At 39.9% G+C, this 17,354-nt stretch overlaps 1 protein-coding gene across 13 annotated transcripts in view; it reads right to left on the reverse strand.

The window, feature by feature from the left end:
• RALGAPA2 (Ral GTPase activating protein catalytic subunit alpha 2) overlaps window positions 1-17,354 on the reverse strand; it is a 306,764-nt gene that overhangs the window by 133,691 nt on the left and 155,719 nt on the right. For all 13 annotated transcript variants that reach the window (XR_012158341.2, XR_013635627.1, XR_013635626.1 and 10 more), the window contains 6 exons: window positions 13,595-13,705; window positions 13,064-13,132; window positions 12,764-12,898; window positions 9,135-9,318; window positions 1,457-2,228; window positions 904-975 (listed from right to left, as the gene is read on the reverse strand). Coding sequence is in view for 8 of the 13 variants with exons in the window: in XM_073339773.2 (XP_073195874.1) it covers window positions 904-975; window positions 1,457-2,228; window positions 9,135-9,318; window positions 12,764-12,898; window positions 13,064-13,132; window positions 13,595-13,705 (1,343 nt within the window). In the remaining 5 variants the exon portion in view is untranslated. The remainder of the gene's footprint in view (window positions 1-903; window positions 976-1,456; window positions 2,229-9,134; window positions 9,319-12,763; window positions 12,899-13,063; window positions 13,133-13,594; window positions 13,706-17,354) is intronic.

Raw genomic sequence — 17,354 nt, forward strand, 5'->3', positions numbered from 1 at the left:
GATTCTATTCTTTTTGTGCATCAGCAAAAAATTGATTACCTAATTACAATTACAGGATTAAACACTCACATCTGTGCAACCTCACTGAAGAGTTGCCCAGGTATTAATGAGGGCATAATTTGGCCTGTAGAATCTTAATTACTGATGTAGAAGAAGGAAAAAACATTCATGGACTTTCAGAACCCAAGCTGAGTCTGACATACCCAGGTGTGTAAAAAAGGGTTTTTTGGGGGGTAAACTGAGCATATTTGTTCTGAAAATTATTGGGACACAATAATGCCCCACAATGCTATCTTTACAGTCATTTTTCAAAGAAAAAAATCACATTTTAAGTAATGGCAAATAGTACACAACATTCAGAACTCTATTCTGCCATTGCCTAGTTCTAAAGAGATGGGTTTGAGCTTGCTCTTTAGAGGACTGCTATTGTCATATGAATCATTTTGAAGAAAATTCTTCTTTGGGAAAATATTCCTTGGTTAATATACATTCAGAATAGCTCCTTTCACCTACGTCATTATGGACACTGACATGAAAACAGAAATATATATGACTCCTTAAACAAAAATCCTGCTACTTATATTCAGTCTCATACATAGTGGCACCAAAAGTAATTTGCTCACTCCAGCTAAAAAACAACAACCAAGAAACCTTTTCATTTCACACTTGTGAAGAGGGTGTCACCCAAATGGACTGAAAGCATGGGGAAAACAGTAATAGGCTGATTTACTGGTTCTCTCACCAAAAACTCAATATATTGAATTGAATACACAACAACAGGTATTTACATTGCTAACACAGGCAACTTCTTCTGGGAATGATTAGTTTTGGGAATGCTGTTGTGGTGCCCTCCCTTGAAAATGTGGCCTTTAACATTAGAACTGTTGAGTAAGTTTCACTTACCATTGACGGGAGTCCAGATTTTTCAACTCTCTCAATAATTTAGAATTTTTCTTAAGTAGATGAAAGCTTTTTCTATAGATACATAAAACATGGATTTAAGGGAAAATGCATCATAGAATATATGTCATGAGTTTCATAATTCACACAGCTAAATAAAAGGATGACTTAAAATATACATTAAAAAATTCCATGCATTATGACTAAACTGCATCAGTTCTGTCCTTTATACCCCCAACCAGCAAAACACTGAAAAATGCTCTTTCCCCAACTACTAACCAACCTCACAGTTCTCTCTCTTTTTTTCAATATTTGAGGAAACAAGTATTTTTCAGCCTATCCTGAAGCTAATCAAAGTGGGCCATTTCAGACCCAGGGACCCTTCTCTTCGAGAATGCTATGCCAGTGGCTCCATCTGATTAGTACAAGGGGACACCAGCATGAGCATCTTTGTAAATCACAATTGTGGCAGTATAGCACAGGGAAACTGAAGACTTCTTCAGCTTTGTGAGATAGCAGCAGCATTACAAACATATATTCATAGATACACGCTTACCTTCTATCCCAAGAATTCATTCCTAAGTCGTTTAGCAACAGCCTACAGAAATAAAATGGTGCTTGTGGTTCAGCAGAACTTGGTTCTTCTTCACTCGCTATGTTCATATCAAGATCAGAACTGCATTTACGTACATGCTCTTTTTCTTGGGCACTCTGCCTTATTATGGCTTCTATGATCTCATTCTCTTGAACATGGCTCATACCAAATGGTGGTGGTGATGGCTCATTTAATTTTAGCTGTGGATGTAAAAGGCATTCAGGACTAGTGTTACCAATCTTTTCTAGCAATTCGTTAAGAGCATCCTCTCCTTCTTCTGTTTGAGAAAAGTCTGCCTGGGCCTCAAATTGCCCTTCATGACTGCCCAAAACCACAAATGAATTATTTCCAGTCTGACGTGCTAGACAGCCTTCCAAAGGTCCGTATAATATCGTGCCATCCCAAGAATATTTCCCTGAGATATCTCTGACAATTACTCTTACATCTGAGAGGACTCCTGCTGGCTCGGTATCCACAGTCATTTCTGCAGGAATTTGAAGGTAAGATATAAGAGTACTGTCATTAAATACAAATAATTGCAAGTTTGGACTTCTGAAGACTTCTGAAGACAGCTCAGAAGATTCCACATAAAAGTTGTCATGATTCTCACTAATAAGGCTGTGAAGAATGGCAGGTCCTCCACTGAGGGGATAGTGACTTAAGTGGTTTACTAGATGTGTCATAACCATCCGTGCAGTTAGAGGTATTAATTCCAAGCTTCTTCTTTTTTTTTCTAAAAATCAATCAATACAAAGATAATAATCAACCACAGCAGCAAAGAGTAATTAAAATGAACACCCACACATTTCAATCAATATATAGTCCATGGCAGGTTATAAGGCTGTTTTGATTTTTTTTTCTTTTAAAGCCATCTATTTTTCTTTTAAAGCCATCTATTTTTCCATTAAAGAAACATTTTTAAATAATAATAATAATAATAAAAAAAACCACTTTATATTCCTTTTCAAATAATCTTTAGATTTCAAAATTCTCTTTTGGGTATTTTACAGTTATTCTAATTCACATCTCCCTCAAAATGTAGTTATCTGGGTATAAGACTACAACGACATCCTGTGAAAGTGGTTACATTTATTATTGGACCAACTTCTGTGGGTGAGAGAGAGAGAAGCTTTCGAGTACAAAGAGCACTTCTTCAGGTCTTGGAAAGTTACTCAGAGTGTCACAGCTGAATAGAAGGTGAAACAGATTGTTTAACATAAGCAGTTAACATATATTCTAAGGCCCCATTCAAGGTGAAGTGGCCAGTTAATAACCACCACTATCACTGGACAAAAAGAGGGGTTAGTGGGATATGGATTGTTATAACATAATAATTGTTGTAATCTAATGAGGCAGAGCTGATGTATCACTTCCTGATCAATCATAAAGCATTTGTCTATTTGCCATGACAGCACTAGTTTTCCTTGCTAGGTGAGTCGCAATCATGAATTCTCTCTGTATACTGCCAAATTTGATGTAAAACAACACTGATGAAATATTGGTGTGGTCGTGCTGGTCCCAGAATACTAGAGAGACAAGGTGGGTGAGGAAATATCTTTTATTAGACCAACTTCTTTCGGTGAGAGAGACAAGCTTTTCAGCTTACACACAGCTTTTCTTCATGTCTGTGTAAGCTGTATTTCACAAACCCCCTGATTTCCCACTCCTCTTTTTTTTTTTTTTTTTTTGAAAGAGTGGAATCTTCAAGAACACTTAATTTTACTGCCCCTGTCTACCATCAAAGACAGAAAACAGCTGCCTGCATTCTGTCACAATGGGCTGGAAACAGCTCTTTCTGGACCTAATCAATGATATTCCATTCATCTGCAAAAAGAGGTTACACAAGTGTTGTCAGGTGTTTCCTCCTTCCTACGGGCTGAGCACTGACAAGCCTCTTAATAAACAATACTTAACATGTATACCGTGCTTTACATCTGCAAAGACAGACACACAACACACAGATGACTGTTTTCAGATGTTCTTTGCTGCTACTCCAGTCTAAAGTCTCATTAAATCTTGAATACCATAGTTCTCAAACTGTGGGTTGGGACCCCAAAGTGGGTCACAACCCCATTTTAATGGGGTTGCCAGGGGTGGCATTAGACTTGCTGGGATAGAAGCTGAAGCCTGAGCCCCACCGCCCAGGGCCCAAGCCCAAGGGCTTCAGCCCCCGGTGGTGGGGCTCAGGTTACAGGCCCCAACCCCCAGCCTGAGGCTGGGGCCCTTGGGCTTTGGTCCCTCCCGCCTGAGGTGGTGGGGCTCAGACTTTGGTGGGGTTTGGGGGGGCTCTGACTTCAGTCCCCGCTCCTGGGGTTGTGTCGTGATTTTTGTTGTCAGAAGGGGATCACAGAGCAATGAACCCAGCCATAGCGTACTAGCAACAGCTTACTTTCATCTTATTTGACATCTTATCATGACTTCTTAGCTGTGTTACATACTCTTTAGAATGAATTTATGGTCCAAACAAGTTCATAATCTAGATCATCATCATCACCATTACAGGGCGAGCTGTGATTTAGACCCCTTTCAGTCCCTCTTCAGTGCATCTCCCAGGTGACCAGCCTGGATTCCTGCAAGTCACTTTGGGTGGAACCACATCATCCTAGCATTCTTGGACTAGATTCTGAGTTACAGCTCCCTTACCAACTGTGTTAACCTGACAGGCCCAACTTGGCATGCGGGTTTGGCACCTGCAAGACCATTTCCTCTGGAAAACTGTGACAAAATAAGTTTGAAGTGACACAGAAATAGCTTCTTCAGAACAAAGCATTATTTATTCTTTCAGCCAGAGGTACCTAGCAACAAGAATCAAAGTTTAAAATGATAAAGGTCTATATGCATATTTCCCGTTATCTAAACCCTGATCTTTCCTTGCAGGTTGTAATAAGTTCCAGTCAGCCCAGTTACGCCCATCTCTGGGCTGGTAGAGACAGTCTGCATTGCTGCAGAAGCATGCTCACTCTCTCTCTCTCTCTCTCTCTCTCTCTCTCTGTGTGTGTGTGTGATGAACACAACTCCAGCTGCTACGGACACCCCACTCAAACCTGCACTCCCCTTCCAGTCTAGGCCAGCATATTTAAGGTTTTAGTGTACGCTTTGATCCTCAGTTTGGCCTTGGAAGAGTAAACTTTGCCAACTTAGTGGGCATTAAGCCAGGGGTTATTTCCCATTTCCCTACAGTTTCCCAAAGGACCCTTGCTATTCCTTGCAGTTTCCCCATTGGTTCTGCCCTTACAGCATCCTTTGATTTAACTTGCATTCAAACAGGATACTATCAAACTGATATACTGAGGTGCATAAGACATTAAGCGTATTTTTAACTCCCTCATTCTCTACACAGAAAGATGACTATCTCCAAGTTCTTATTCAGATATTCAGCATTTCTTTCACTGGGGCATAATCAATCACCTAACAGGCTTCAAGTTCATCCCAACACTGCAACAGGATATCAGTGTCTGTAAAAGTCAGCTGAATCAGGCTGTGAAATAGTGTCCAGGCCTCTGTCCATAATTCATAGTTCATGACAAAAGAACAAAAAACTTGCCTAAGGGCTTTTAACTAGGGCCCCAACCAAAACAAGATACAACCAGGTCTGTGAAAGATGGCATCTGAGCTAGGTCATTAAGCTTTTATTGTTCAATAGTCATCCTCTCCTCAGTGGGCTACTTCCTGCAAGATGAGCCATGAATCTGGTACCCTACTGTGTGTGTGACTGAGGCAGAGAAAACTGGTTTGAAAAGTGGAGATATCTGCCCTGGATCAAGGATCTTGGTACTGACAGTGAGCAGAGCAGTGCTGAGACAAGGACCAAAGTGGTTAGATACAGAGGACTGCTTTCACGAGCTGTAACTAAGCTGAAAATGCCTTACCTAGTTTATGAGAATTAAAAATCTAGATATGTTAAGCAAACTATTTCTCTTGCTGCAATTCTATTTCTCTCTGTTTTTAATAAACCTTGTTTTTGTTATGATTATTGTTGTATGGGTAGTTTAATGCAGTCTGTCCTCAAAGAGAAGAAAACCCTTACCACCTCCAAGAAGAAGTGCTGAAGGGTAAAGAGGCTCTGGAACCTACACACTCCCCTCTCAGTCTCAGGCAAGGAGTATGAACAAAGGTATTCTATCCCAGCGAGGTGTGTTGTCATTATGCTATAGTGGGTAAACACGAGGTTAGAAGCTGAAGGGCCAAGCAGAAGAAAGCTGAAGGGGGTGGGCATTACTCCAGTGCTTGCTGGTTATACAACAAACAAAAAAAGCGCCCAGAAGATCCAATCAAAAGGGAGAAAAAAATGTCCAGTTTACTGCATAACCTTTGGTTTTTAGAATAAATATGTTTAACATTCCTAATGTTGAAGTTTTCATTAATATAAAAATAGTGACAGTGATTTCAAGCTGTCAGATTTCCATATTGTTGGGGAGTATGTCTAATTTTCTTGTGGATGCTGAGAATATTAAAGAAGTGGGAGAAGCAAACAGCAGAAAGCTTTATTAATTTTAATTGATCTTGTAACAATTAACTTTTTGTATTTAACTTATTTTAATTATCCTGGATAGTTACCTTGCAAAATTAATAATCTGCTTTTTGCCTACACTATTATGATATTTTGAATTAAAATACACACTCAGTATTGCTTCTACAATGCCTGTTGCTATTATAGCAGCTGTTACTGTAATGTGTTTCCTCTTTTCTCTGACCTGATTAAACCTATTGTATTGTTGTAGCTAGCTATAATGAGTGATGAATAATGTGATAGGTAAAAGGCATATGTAAATAACAAAAATAAAAAAAAGCAGGAAGAATCCCTTTTTAACATTAGTCTGAAAATAGCATGACAGTAAAATAGAAGAGTGTACAAGGCACAAACATATCCAAGATGAAAAACATTTTGTTCTACCTAAAATGACAAATCTCTCTCACGTCTATTTTTATCTTTCTGCTCTTCACAAAATGTACCCACTCAGAAAGAAGTGTGTGCAGAGCAATTGGTTTTAATGCCTCTAACCTTTTTGTTAAACTAAAAATGCAGGTACAAGGGAAGTAAAAAGAAAACATGCTGTCGTGATGAAAATTTGTTCCAGCATGAAATACAGAAAGAACTGTATTTCAAAGTAGCATAGAAAGTCTAGCATTATTTTGCACATCCTTATACTGCATCTGTTTCTGAATCCTGTGTAAAAAAATATTTCTGTGAAATGATTTACATAAAGTTTTTAGAACAATATTGTACTCTGGAAGTTATTCTTAATCTAATGCTTGAATTAATGATATTGACCAAGATACATAAATAGATGTTTTCCCTTAGTGAATACATCCTTCTAGCAGTTCATTTTTTTTGTAATGGGTGAATCAAATCATGTGACATACATAGAACTGAATTCACTATAAAATATTGTGAGAGATGTGTCTTTCTCTCTCTCATCTACAAAATGTTATTTGGCCATTTTATGTATTACAATCACAGGAGTTTTTCTTGCAACAATCCCCGAGAAATGCTGCATGATTGAAATGGGCCACCCTGATTACACTGGCCTCATTAGCACGACAAAAGTGATTTCCACCCCTTCCTGTTGAGAATAGCCCACTTCCACCTTAACTGAATTGGCTCATTAGCACTGACCCCTCACTTGGTAAGGCAACTCCCATCTTTTCATATGCTGTGTATTTATAGCTCTTTACTGTATTTTCAACTCTATGCACTTGATGAAGTGGGTTTTAGCCCATGAAAGCTTATGCCCAAATAAATTTCTTGGTCTCTTAAGTTGCCACAAGGACTCCTTGTTGTTTTTGCATGTTTACAGTTTTTTACTAGAATTTTATACCATTGAGCCTGCCAGAATCTATGGATGACATGTTTTGGTTTTCAATAAATCAGATCAGGTCCAATCAGATAAGGTCCAAGTTCTGCTCTCAAAAGTTCCTAGTGAGACTCTCCTTGAAACCAATATTTACAAAGTTAAAGTCATTCTTAGTAAAAAGTGAAGAGCCACTGCTGTTTGGAGAGTTTTCATATTATTCCATCAACATCAGATCACTCATGACTACGTACTTGTTTAGCTTCCCATAAAGCAAAAAAGGTGTTCAAACAAGGTACACAATGGACTAGCCACACAGTTCTCAAAAGGATTTGATTTGGAGTTAATTTTATTCATAGTTTTAATTCTGTATATGTAACCACAAGCAAAAGTGATTACCCAATACCATCATATCTATGACTTTCTCACTTTAGAAAAGGCACATGGGAGAAGTGACATTTTCTTCTTTGTTCATAGATACTAAGGTCAGAAGGGACCATTATGATCATCTAGTCTGACCTCCAGCACAACGCAGGCCACAGAATCTCACCTACCCACTCCCGCGAAAAACCTCTCACCTATGTGTGAGCTATTGAAGTCCTCAAATCGTGGTTTAACGACTTCAAGGTGCAGAGAATCCTCCAGCAAGTGACCCATGCCCCATGCTACAGAGGAAGGCGAAAAACCTCCAGGGCTTCTTCCAATCTGCCCTGGAGGAAAATTCCTTCCCGACCCCAAATATGGCAATCAGCTAAACCCTGAGCGTATGGGCAAGATTCACCAGCCAGATACCCAGGAAAGAATTTTCTGTAGTAACTCAGATCCCACCCCATCTAACATCCCATCACAGGCCATTAGGCCTATTTACCATGAATATTTAAAGATCAATTAATTACCAAAATCATGCTATCCCATCACACCATCTCCTCCAATGATCTTGTGAGGTTGCGAGATCCTAAGAATTCCATACCACATATCTGCAGTCTATTAATGGCTTTGGGAAGTTTTCAAGATGCTCTGACAAGCAGCAGAAACAGAGCTGTCTTGAATTTAGCCCCAAACTGTTGTACAACAGAACCCTGCTTTTATTATTACGAACTCTTATATATCTGAGGATTTGAATTCAATCTAAACTCAGAATTTTTATGTAAATTACATTTGAATCAATAGATAAGGTCATCTTCTCTGTCATACATCACTAAACAACTAAAATTAACATAGAAAGCATATGCACAATTAACATTTTTTATATACGTTACCTCAATACTACTATCCTTCTAGACTCCAAATGAGAATTTCAATTAGACTTCTTAACTGGGACAAATATTTACTCTCTTGCCATTCTAGCTCAAATGTGTTAGGAGTTCCCAGCTCTCTCTCTTTTCAAAACAGTATATCAACTTCCCTATGTGGTTAACTAGTTGATGGTTTTCCCTTCCAAAAGAGGGCTCTTGAGGTAAACATTTAACGTTTGGAGTCGTATTGAAGATGTCTTTATGTTTTCTTTTGACGTATTTGCAGTCATAATTTATGCAAGTCTGTTATCTTTTCTACAAAGAAATTATGGTTTTGACACATTTTAGTAAGCATCAAGAAGTGTCTGAAATTTTCTGGTTCCTCACTGGTATTCTCCTAATATACTGAACACACTAACGTAAGTGAACTCCAGACTATGAATGCGTTGAACCACATGGCTTTCCCTGTAAAACACCTGTAGAATTATTCAGCGTTACCTGTGCAAGCATGTTTTTCAACGAAGAAATGCCACCTACTAGGTTATTAAATCCTCATATTGTTAATGTTGAAATCCTAGCAATATTCAAGTTATTTTCTCTGGAGTTACTTACCTTCAACAACAGTGAGTAGATTTCCCAAATCTGGAGTGGAATGGGAGTGTGCTGGCTCAGAATTCTTGACATTTCCCAATGGCAAAAATGGATCATAGTCATTAGATGAGAGATCTGCAAGGCTCAATATGTAATGGCTTTGCTGCGTATATGTGCTTGAACCATAAACGCAACAGTGCAACACCTGCAAGAAGAAAAGAAATGAAAATTGTACTAGAAATAAATTGTACAAAAAAAAATCAAGTCAAGTGACATAAAGTGATGAGATAAATTTACTATGCTATTAAATTCTGACACATTGTAGTATATTCTACAATATAGGCTATGTCTAAGGCCTTGTCTACACTGCCACTTACAGTTCTGAAACGTTCTTCGCTCAGGGGTGTGGCAGTGTAGACGGTAGCTATTCCCCGTGTGGAGGTGGTTTTATTACAACACTAGGAGAGCTCTCTCCCACCGCTGGAGCTGCAACCATACAGCCATGAGCTTTAATGTCGGCTGTCTAGACACACCCTAAATCTTGCTGCTTCTTCCTACACCACTTTGCTAAAATAAAACCCTAGTCCAGGCCCCCATTTTGTATCGTGACTAGCGCAACAACCTCTGTTTACACCATTCTCCCATCTGGCCTTGACCAATTAAATCTCACCCTGTTTGCATCAATTCAAATCAATGCTGCAAAGATTATCATCACAGCTCATTGCTTTGACTAAGTCACCCTTCTCTTTGCATTTCTCCACTGGCTTTTGCTTCTCCATTACTATTCTACTTGTCATCCCTTTTAAGGTTCTTCATTGCTTATCCTTATCCTACCTCTCAAACTATCAAGATGTTAACTCCTGCCTCCACTATGACAATGACACCCGCCTTTATCATCCACTTGCTAAATTTTCAAACAAGCATCTTTGTGTTTCTGCCCTTCATAAACATTGTAAACTTCTCCATAAAACTCTTCTTTGCTGTGATGTCTACTAAAAACTTGACAACACATATACATCTGGTGTGCTGAGAATGCTGCCCATTATGCTGACCAGTATTGTCTCTGTCTCCTGGTGCTCTCCCAATCGGTCTTTTGAATCTACCTGTTCTCTCGTCTTATATTTAGATTGTAAGTTCTGTGGAGAATGGACCATCATTTTTGGGTGTTTGTACAGCACATAGCACAATGGGACCCTGGTCCAAGACTGGGGCTCCTCTGGGCTAGTACAATGCAAATTATTATTAATAATACTACTATATATTATTGATATAATAATGATGCCCATTGTTAAATTCTCACCGATTCTTTAAGAATGAAAGAAAATGCTTTTTCTTATCAAATTATCTTTTTATCAGTAAACTACTATATTAGCCATGAAAACAAAACTATTTATCATCACAGATCTTGATTTTAAATAAAAGCAATATCAACATGCTATTTTTATATTTGGAAAATGTGTTTATGCATATTTTAAAGGAAGACTGACTTCATGCTTGTTAAGTACAATTTCACAATTAGGACAAGATCTATTGTGGTATATTGTTATAAATTGGAATGTCATTATAGAATATCATCCTTCAGGCATTTGCAGACGTATTCAAAAGTGTATTACATCAGTTATAAACTAGATTATTTTATTTACTTGAAAGATGTACTGATATTTCATAAAACATGTTTAACTTACTTATGGAAAATGTTGCTAATTATATGTAGTTGTACTGTACTTCTTGTCTTCATTTGATTATTATTAGCATTTGCATTAAATGAATAAGTTCTACAAATGTCTTAGGACGAGCAGTCATGGAGACTGCTCTTTATTTTGAGTGGGTGCTTGTCCATTGGGAAATGGCCACAAAGCTGAAACTGGCTTTACACAACTGTAGACTTCTATCTCCTCAGTGTCGGCCTTGAGTATTAAAAGTGTGTGATTCTACAGTCCTCCTCTAGGGGGACCTCATTCAACAGTCACAGCTTTGACAGCAGGAGGTGCATATAGTTTTCATCCAGATCTAGCAGTCCTCATAAACACGCGTGAAAGAAAGACAAACATTGCCATGGATCTCCTAAGGTCCTCAGGACAGGAACTCCTTTCTTTGTGACGTTTACTAGTCATGCCATTAGAATACAGTAACTCCTCACTTAATGTTGTAGTTATAGTCCTGAAAATGCGACTTTAAGCGAATCCAATTTCCCCAGAAGAATTAATGTAAATAGGGGGTTAGGTTTCAGGGAAATTTTTTTTTGACAGACAAAAGGCATCATATACATTTTAAACAATTTTAAACTAGAAATTTAATACAGGTATAAGTTTTAAACAATTTTAAAGAAACAATTTAATACTACGATCATCATTGCTGAGTATGAAGCTCAGTTGATGTGGTGGAGTTAGAGAGTGGAAGAGGGTGGATTGTCCGGCTGCTCCTCTTGCTGTTCTTGCAAGCACACGCACAGACTTTGCCAGGGGCGGGGGGCTCAACCCTGAGCCCGTCCACTCCACCCCTTCCGCCAAACCCCACCCTTAACCTGCCTCTTTTCACCCCCTCCACCTCATCCCCCCCTTACTCCGCACACCATGTCCTTGCTCCTCCCCCCTCCCTCCCCTGCCTCCAGCCTGCGGCAATCAGCTGGTTTGTGGCGTTAGGAGGCCAGGGCGAGGAGCGAGGACATGGCGTGCTGCTTCCTCACGTCTCCCCCAGCCTCTTGAACACCGCAAGACAGCTGATTGCTGCAGGCAGGAAGCGGGGGGAGTAGGGGGAAGGCGTTGATTTGTGGGGTCTGCCGGCCGGCGGGAGGCACGGGGGGGGCGCAGGGGAGCTGATGGGGGAGCTGCCAGCCATGGACAACGCAAGAGGCCAAACGACATTATAGGGGAGCACTGCACAACTTTAAAGGAGCATGTTCTGTAATGGAGCAGGGACGTAACATCAAAACAACGTTAAGCGACAGGACATTAAGTGGGGAGTTACTGTAGGTGCTTCCCCTGACAGGACTCCTAAGCTCCTTGGGAGCCAGGACTCTGCTTCTGTAGTGTTTTAAGATCTATTGGCCAAGGCACTTTCTTTTTTCTCTCAAAACTGCCAACGTTTAAAATTTTATACTCCAGAGTTTGTGTGTGTAACATTTCAGATCTTGGCATCAAATGACTTTTTTTTTTAAAATTGGTATTTATAATGTAATAGAAAGAGTCATGACAACCAATGCTCAGAATATGTTGTACTTTTTAATTTTTTAAACTAACCTATACATACTATTTTGTTTAGTTATTTATCCACCCAATGATTGAAGCATTTAAATAATCATTTGTAAGTCAACATGATCCCCCAAACACTACAAACCAGCCCTGAAATTTCAAAAAGGAGCCATTTTAACTCCTTTAAGCTCCAAAGCTACTGAGCAGACTTACTTGTAACTTTCCAGAAAATAAAATCTACCCCCTAAATGTTAGGGGTGAAATTTTAATTTGTTTTCATAACTAACCCATGGATTTAAACAACAGTAACTGAAAAACTTCAATGTAATTCAAATGATGGAATCATCAGTTATGCTTCCATAATGCATCTGTGCCTCAATGATCCAGAATAGACACATCTTTACACATTTAAAAACTTTGTTAAAAACAATTCATACTGAATCGATTCTTCATACTCACCCTATATACGTAATCCAGTAAGGGAGCTTTGGAGGAATGTTGATCTTCCAGAACAGTAGATACTGGCTCTAGTAAGGTTTTCATTGGTAGTGCCATGCACCAATCCAACAAGCAAAGTAATAATGAAACTATAAACTAAACAGAAACATGCAAATGAACACATAAGCAATACTCATCAAATTCATCAAAATGTTTAAATGTTAGCTTAATATTTTAAAATCAGATTTAGGAATAAATTTCCTTTAATATGTAGTTCAAGAAGCAAAAACAATGATGGAGTTTGTGTTTTATGCCACATACCTTTTTATCTGTTTCTACAGAGGAGTATTCAGCACTTGGCAAAAGAAATGCAATGGTGGCCACAAGAATCTGCGCAAAAACCAAACCCAAGGCAAACAAAATTACAAAAAGACATTTTGTATCTTTAATAAACACAAGGCCTGAACCATTGACCTTCAATAGGCTTTGGATGAAGACTATAAAGAGCGGTTAGCAGCCATTTTTGTAAATAGCATCTGAACCAAACTGAGAGTTCCACATGGTTAGTAGATTCTAGAAATAAATTAGAGCAAATTGGAAAAAAATCACAGTGGCTCCAGCAAACTAAAGCAAAGAACTCTCCTAATAATGATTGCAGAAGGAAGCAAAGAAAGTTAGAATTCTAAGACTGTAATTTATGATAAGCAACAATTCTTTCAATTGTAAAAAATAGCATCAGTTGGACATTCTGTTAACTTTGAAGCTTTTTCAATTCTACGAACAATCAACACAGAACATCAGATGTGTCATTTTCAATTCCCATACATGAGTATTTGAAGAGATAAGACATACCTCAGTAATTTTCCTGGATAGAGAGGATTCATACTTCTGAAGCTTTTCCCAGTAAGAAACTAGCAGTTGAAGAACATCACAGGCTATCTGGGCTACCAGTTTATTAGAAAACTGTAAGAGAAAAAATTAAATTAAACAAGGTAGTATCATGCCAGAAAAAAATATTCACATATAATAAACAGTAATGTCAGAGTTTCTACTATTTTAAATGGTACTACATCCATAAAAACTACATTAAAGGAAAATGAAGTTTACTTGCAACTGGAGTTCTTCGAGATGGCTCTGCATATTCACATTTATGGGTTTTGCACTGCCTAGTGGCGCTTAACAAGAGAACCTTCTCCAAGCTGTGTCTATTAAAGTGCTCATGTGCCCCCTCCTAGCCCACTCCCTAGTGCCACCAAATGTTCTGAAGGTGAGACTATATAAGGGGGAGTGCCCTCTACCAACTCAGTTCCTTTCGCCAACCCAGAGGGAGAGAACGAAAATAACTCTGAAAAAAAGGGGAAGCTGGGTGGGAAGTGTGAATATGCAGAGCCCTCTTGAGGAACTCTGGTTACAAGTAATCAACCTTCATTTCTTTTTTTTGAATGGCTCTGCGTATGGCCACTTATTGGTAGTTTGATAAGCAGTACTGAAAATAACCTGGAGGAGGGAACAGAGTCCAAAATAAATTGAGAACATGCTGATGTGCAAAGCTCTCTTCTGAAAAGTCCAGGGACCCTGAACTATAGGATGACTCAGATGTTGCCCTACCCCAACCACTGTTTGACACATCTCAAGTTATCTTCAATGAAAGTGAAGGGGGATTGAACTGGACACCCTGAGAACGTTTTCTCTGATTGACCATCACATCAATAATTCCAGAATGTTTTGAGGCATGCTGACTAACATCTGGAGATTGTCCAGATTTGGTCTGTAGACCTGAGATAGCCAAAGCTGCATTGGCCTCATTGTGAGTTGTGCAAATGGAGTCACATATGTAGTAGCTGCCATAAGACCCACAAAGGTGGTTACTTTCTGTTTTTTGACATATTTGAATGTATAAAACATATTGACCTATTTTTGAAAATCTGTCCTCTGGTAAAATGGTTTTCCCTACTACCAAATCCAATATGGAGTCTATGAATAAAATTTCTGAGTTGGACAGGGACTTGACTTTTTTGACATTCAGGAGAAATCCCAGGTCTGAAAAAAAGCAATGGGGCTTAATAAATCATCACAAAAAGCCTTTAACAGACAATAATCAGAATAGGGAAAAAAAAAAATACCCTGCTTTCTCAATTGAGCCTCTATGACAGAGAAGTACTTTGTAAGAACCCTTGGTGCTGTAGACAGGTCAAACAACAGCCCTTTGTATTGGAAATGGTGTCCCACCACCACAAAATTAAGGTACTGTCGATGACTGTGTCAAACAGAGATATGAAAATGTGTCTTTTAAATCAAGAGTCACAAACCCAATCCATAATTGAAAGCAAAGGGATTCTGGAAGCCAGAGTTAACATATGAAACCAAAACTTCAGAATATACTTGTTATACCTCTTAAATCTAAAATGGAATGACCCTCCTTCCACCTCATCATTTGTCAGCACCAGAAAGTACCTTGAATAAAACCCCTGATCTTGGAGGTGCTCTGATACCTCATTAACAGCCCCCATGAGAAGAAATTTCTGTATGTCTGAAAGTAGACTAGCTTGTGAGAAGGTTCTCTAAAAAGAGAAAGGCAAGGGAAATTGAAAGGGGTAGTTTAGGTGTAATACGCCTGCATCTGACGATAAAATGGGCTAGCACGTCTCCAAACACAGGAAGGGAAGGGTCCTCACTGATTGGTTCTAGACTTTCAATCCTCATATCAAATTTCAGGGCTAATGTGCAATGAAGATGACAGAAAGGTTGCAGATTGCTTAGAGTTGGGCCTCGATTTAAAAGACCTTTTCTTAAGGTGGCTCTGAAAATACATAGCCTGCTGGTGCTGTTGTCAATGTCTTTGATTTGATAAGAAATAAGCTGAAGATAACTGTGGATAATACTGTCTCTGACAATGGAAATAAAAAAATAGAAGGTCTCTGTGGCAGGGTGGTCACCCTACCATGCCTTGAAGGGCTTAAAACAGCCCTAAGAGAGGGCTGTAGCCGGAGGAAAGCTAGGCTGATTGGGGGAAGTAGCCACAGGTGGGGCCACGTCCCAATCAGGCCACAGCTGGCCCTATAAGGGGGCTGTTAGCCAGGAGCTGAGACAGACACTCTATCTACATGGAGAGAGGAGGACCTGGCTGCCTAGGAAGCTGAGGAGGGTACCCAGGGCAAAGCAATGCTGGGGAAGGGCAGAGGGAGCTGGGGAGCTCCAGCCTAGCAGAGCCCCAGGCTGCAGGCCGAGGTAAAGGCCCACGAAAGGGTACATAGGCTGCAGAGGAGCAGCCCAGACCTAGACAGAGGCAGCTGGTCCGATCCCCCTTGCCGATAATGAGTAGTAATACTGCAGTCTGCCCCAGGGAGCGGGGGCTAGACGATGACTGACAATAGCCACTGAGGCAAGGAAGGGATAGGGGGTTCGGGGTTCCCCTGGGAGGGGAGACCCAGACTGTGGGGGATACTGCCAGGGGGCAGAACCCTAGTCTAGAAGGGCACCGGGGTCCAGGAAGGGCACGGGGTCAGTGGCAGGCGAGACACCGACCGGCAGAGGGCACTCCCGGTTGAAAAGAGCTAACTCCCTGTACAACCAGCAGGAGGCACCACAGCGGTGAGTAGTCGCCCCGTGACAGTCTCCTAGTAGAAGTAATAAAGCACAAAGATCTTGTCTTCTTCAGCTTCTCCAGCAACTCATCTGTCTTTTCACAGAAAAGACCATCTCCTCTGAAGGGGAAATCCTCCACTTTAATTGTAGTATGATGAGTCAGAGAAGAGGAAAGAAGCCAAACATGTCTCTTCTAAGTAACTGCAGAAGTCAGTGATCCAGCAGAAGAATCTAAAGGATCAAATAAAGTCCTGAGAGAGTGCTTTGCTACATTTTGACCCTCCATTAGGATTGCATTTCCCAATCTCTTTTTGTCATTTGGGAAATCCTGCACAAACAGTGCCTTCTTTTCCCACAGGTGAAACCGATATCGAGCTATAACAGTTTGGTAATTTGCCACCCTATTACCAAGAGAACATTGTTCTCCCTAGGGAATCAATCTTTTTCCCTTCTCTACCTACAGGGGGCCAAACCTCAATCTACTACTGGCAGCAGTCACCACCAGTGTAGTTGGTACAAAGTGTGAATACAAATATGAAAACCCCTGTGCTGATATAATTTCTCTGCTTTCTTGGAAATAGGTTGGCAAGAGGCAGGAGTGGACCAAGCAGCCTTAGCAGGCTGCAGCAAACTGTCAAGGATTGGTAACAACATCCTATTCTTGGAGGTAGCCCCAAAAATGAAAACACCAGGTAGAATGTCTCCTGCACAGGCACTAAATCATAGAATCATAGAATATCAGGGCTGGAACGGACCCTCAGGAGATCATCTAGTCCAACCCCCTGCTCAAAGCAGGACCAATCCCTGATTTTTGCCCCAGATCCCTAAATGGCCCCTCAAGGATTGAACTCACAACCCTGGGTTTAGCAGGCCAATGCTCAAACCACTGAGCCAATATTTGTGTGAAGCTTTCAAGTTTCTGTTGTTTGACCAATATATCTCTACGCACATAATGAAATTTCAAACACACATATGTTTATGAAAATTAAAGGCACATGCTAACAAAGATGATCACACTGTGATTATT

Source organism: Lepidochelys kempii, chromosome 3 (genome assembly GCF_965140285.1).
Source record: "Lepidochelys kempii isolate rLepKem1 chromosome 3, rLepKem1.hap1, whole genome shotgun sequence".
NCBI classification, from domain to species: domain Eukaryota; kingdom Metazoa; phylum Chordata; order Testudines; family Cheloniidae; genus Lepidochelys; species Lepidochelys kempii.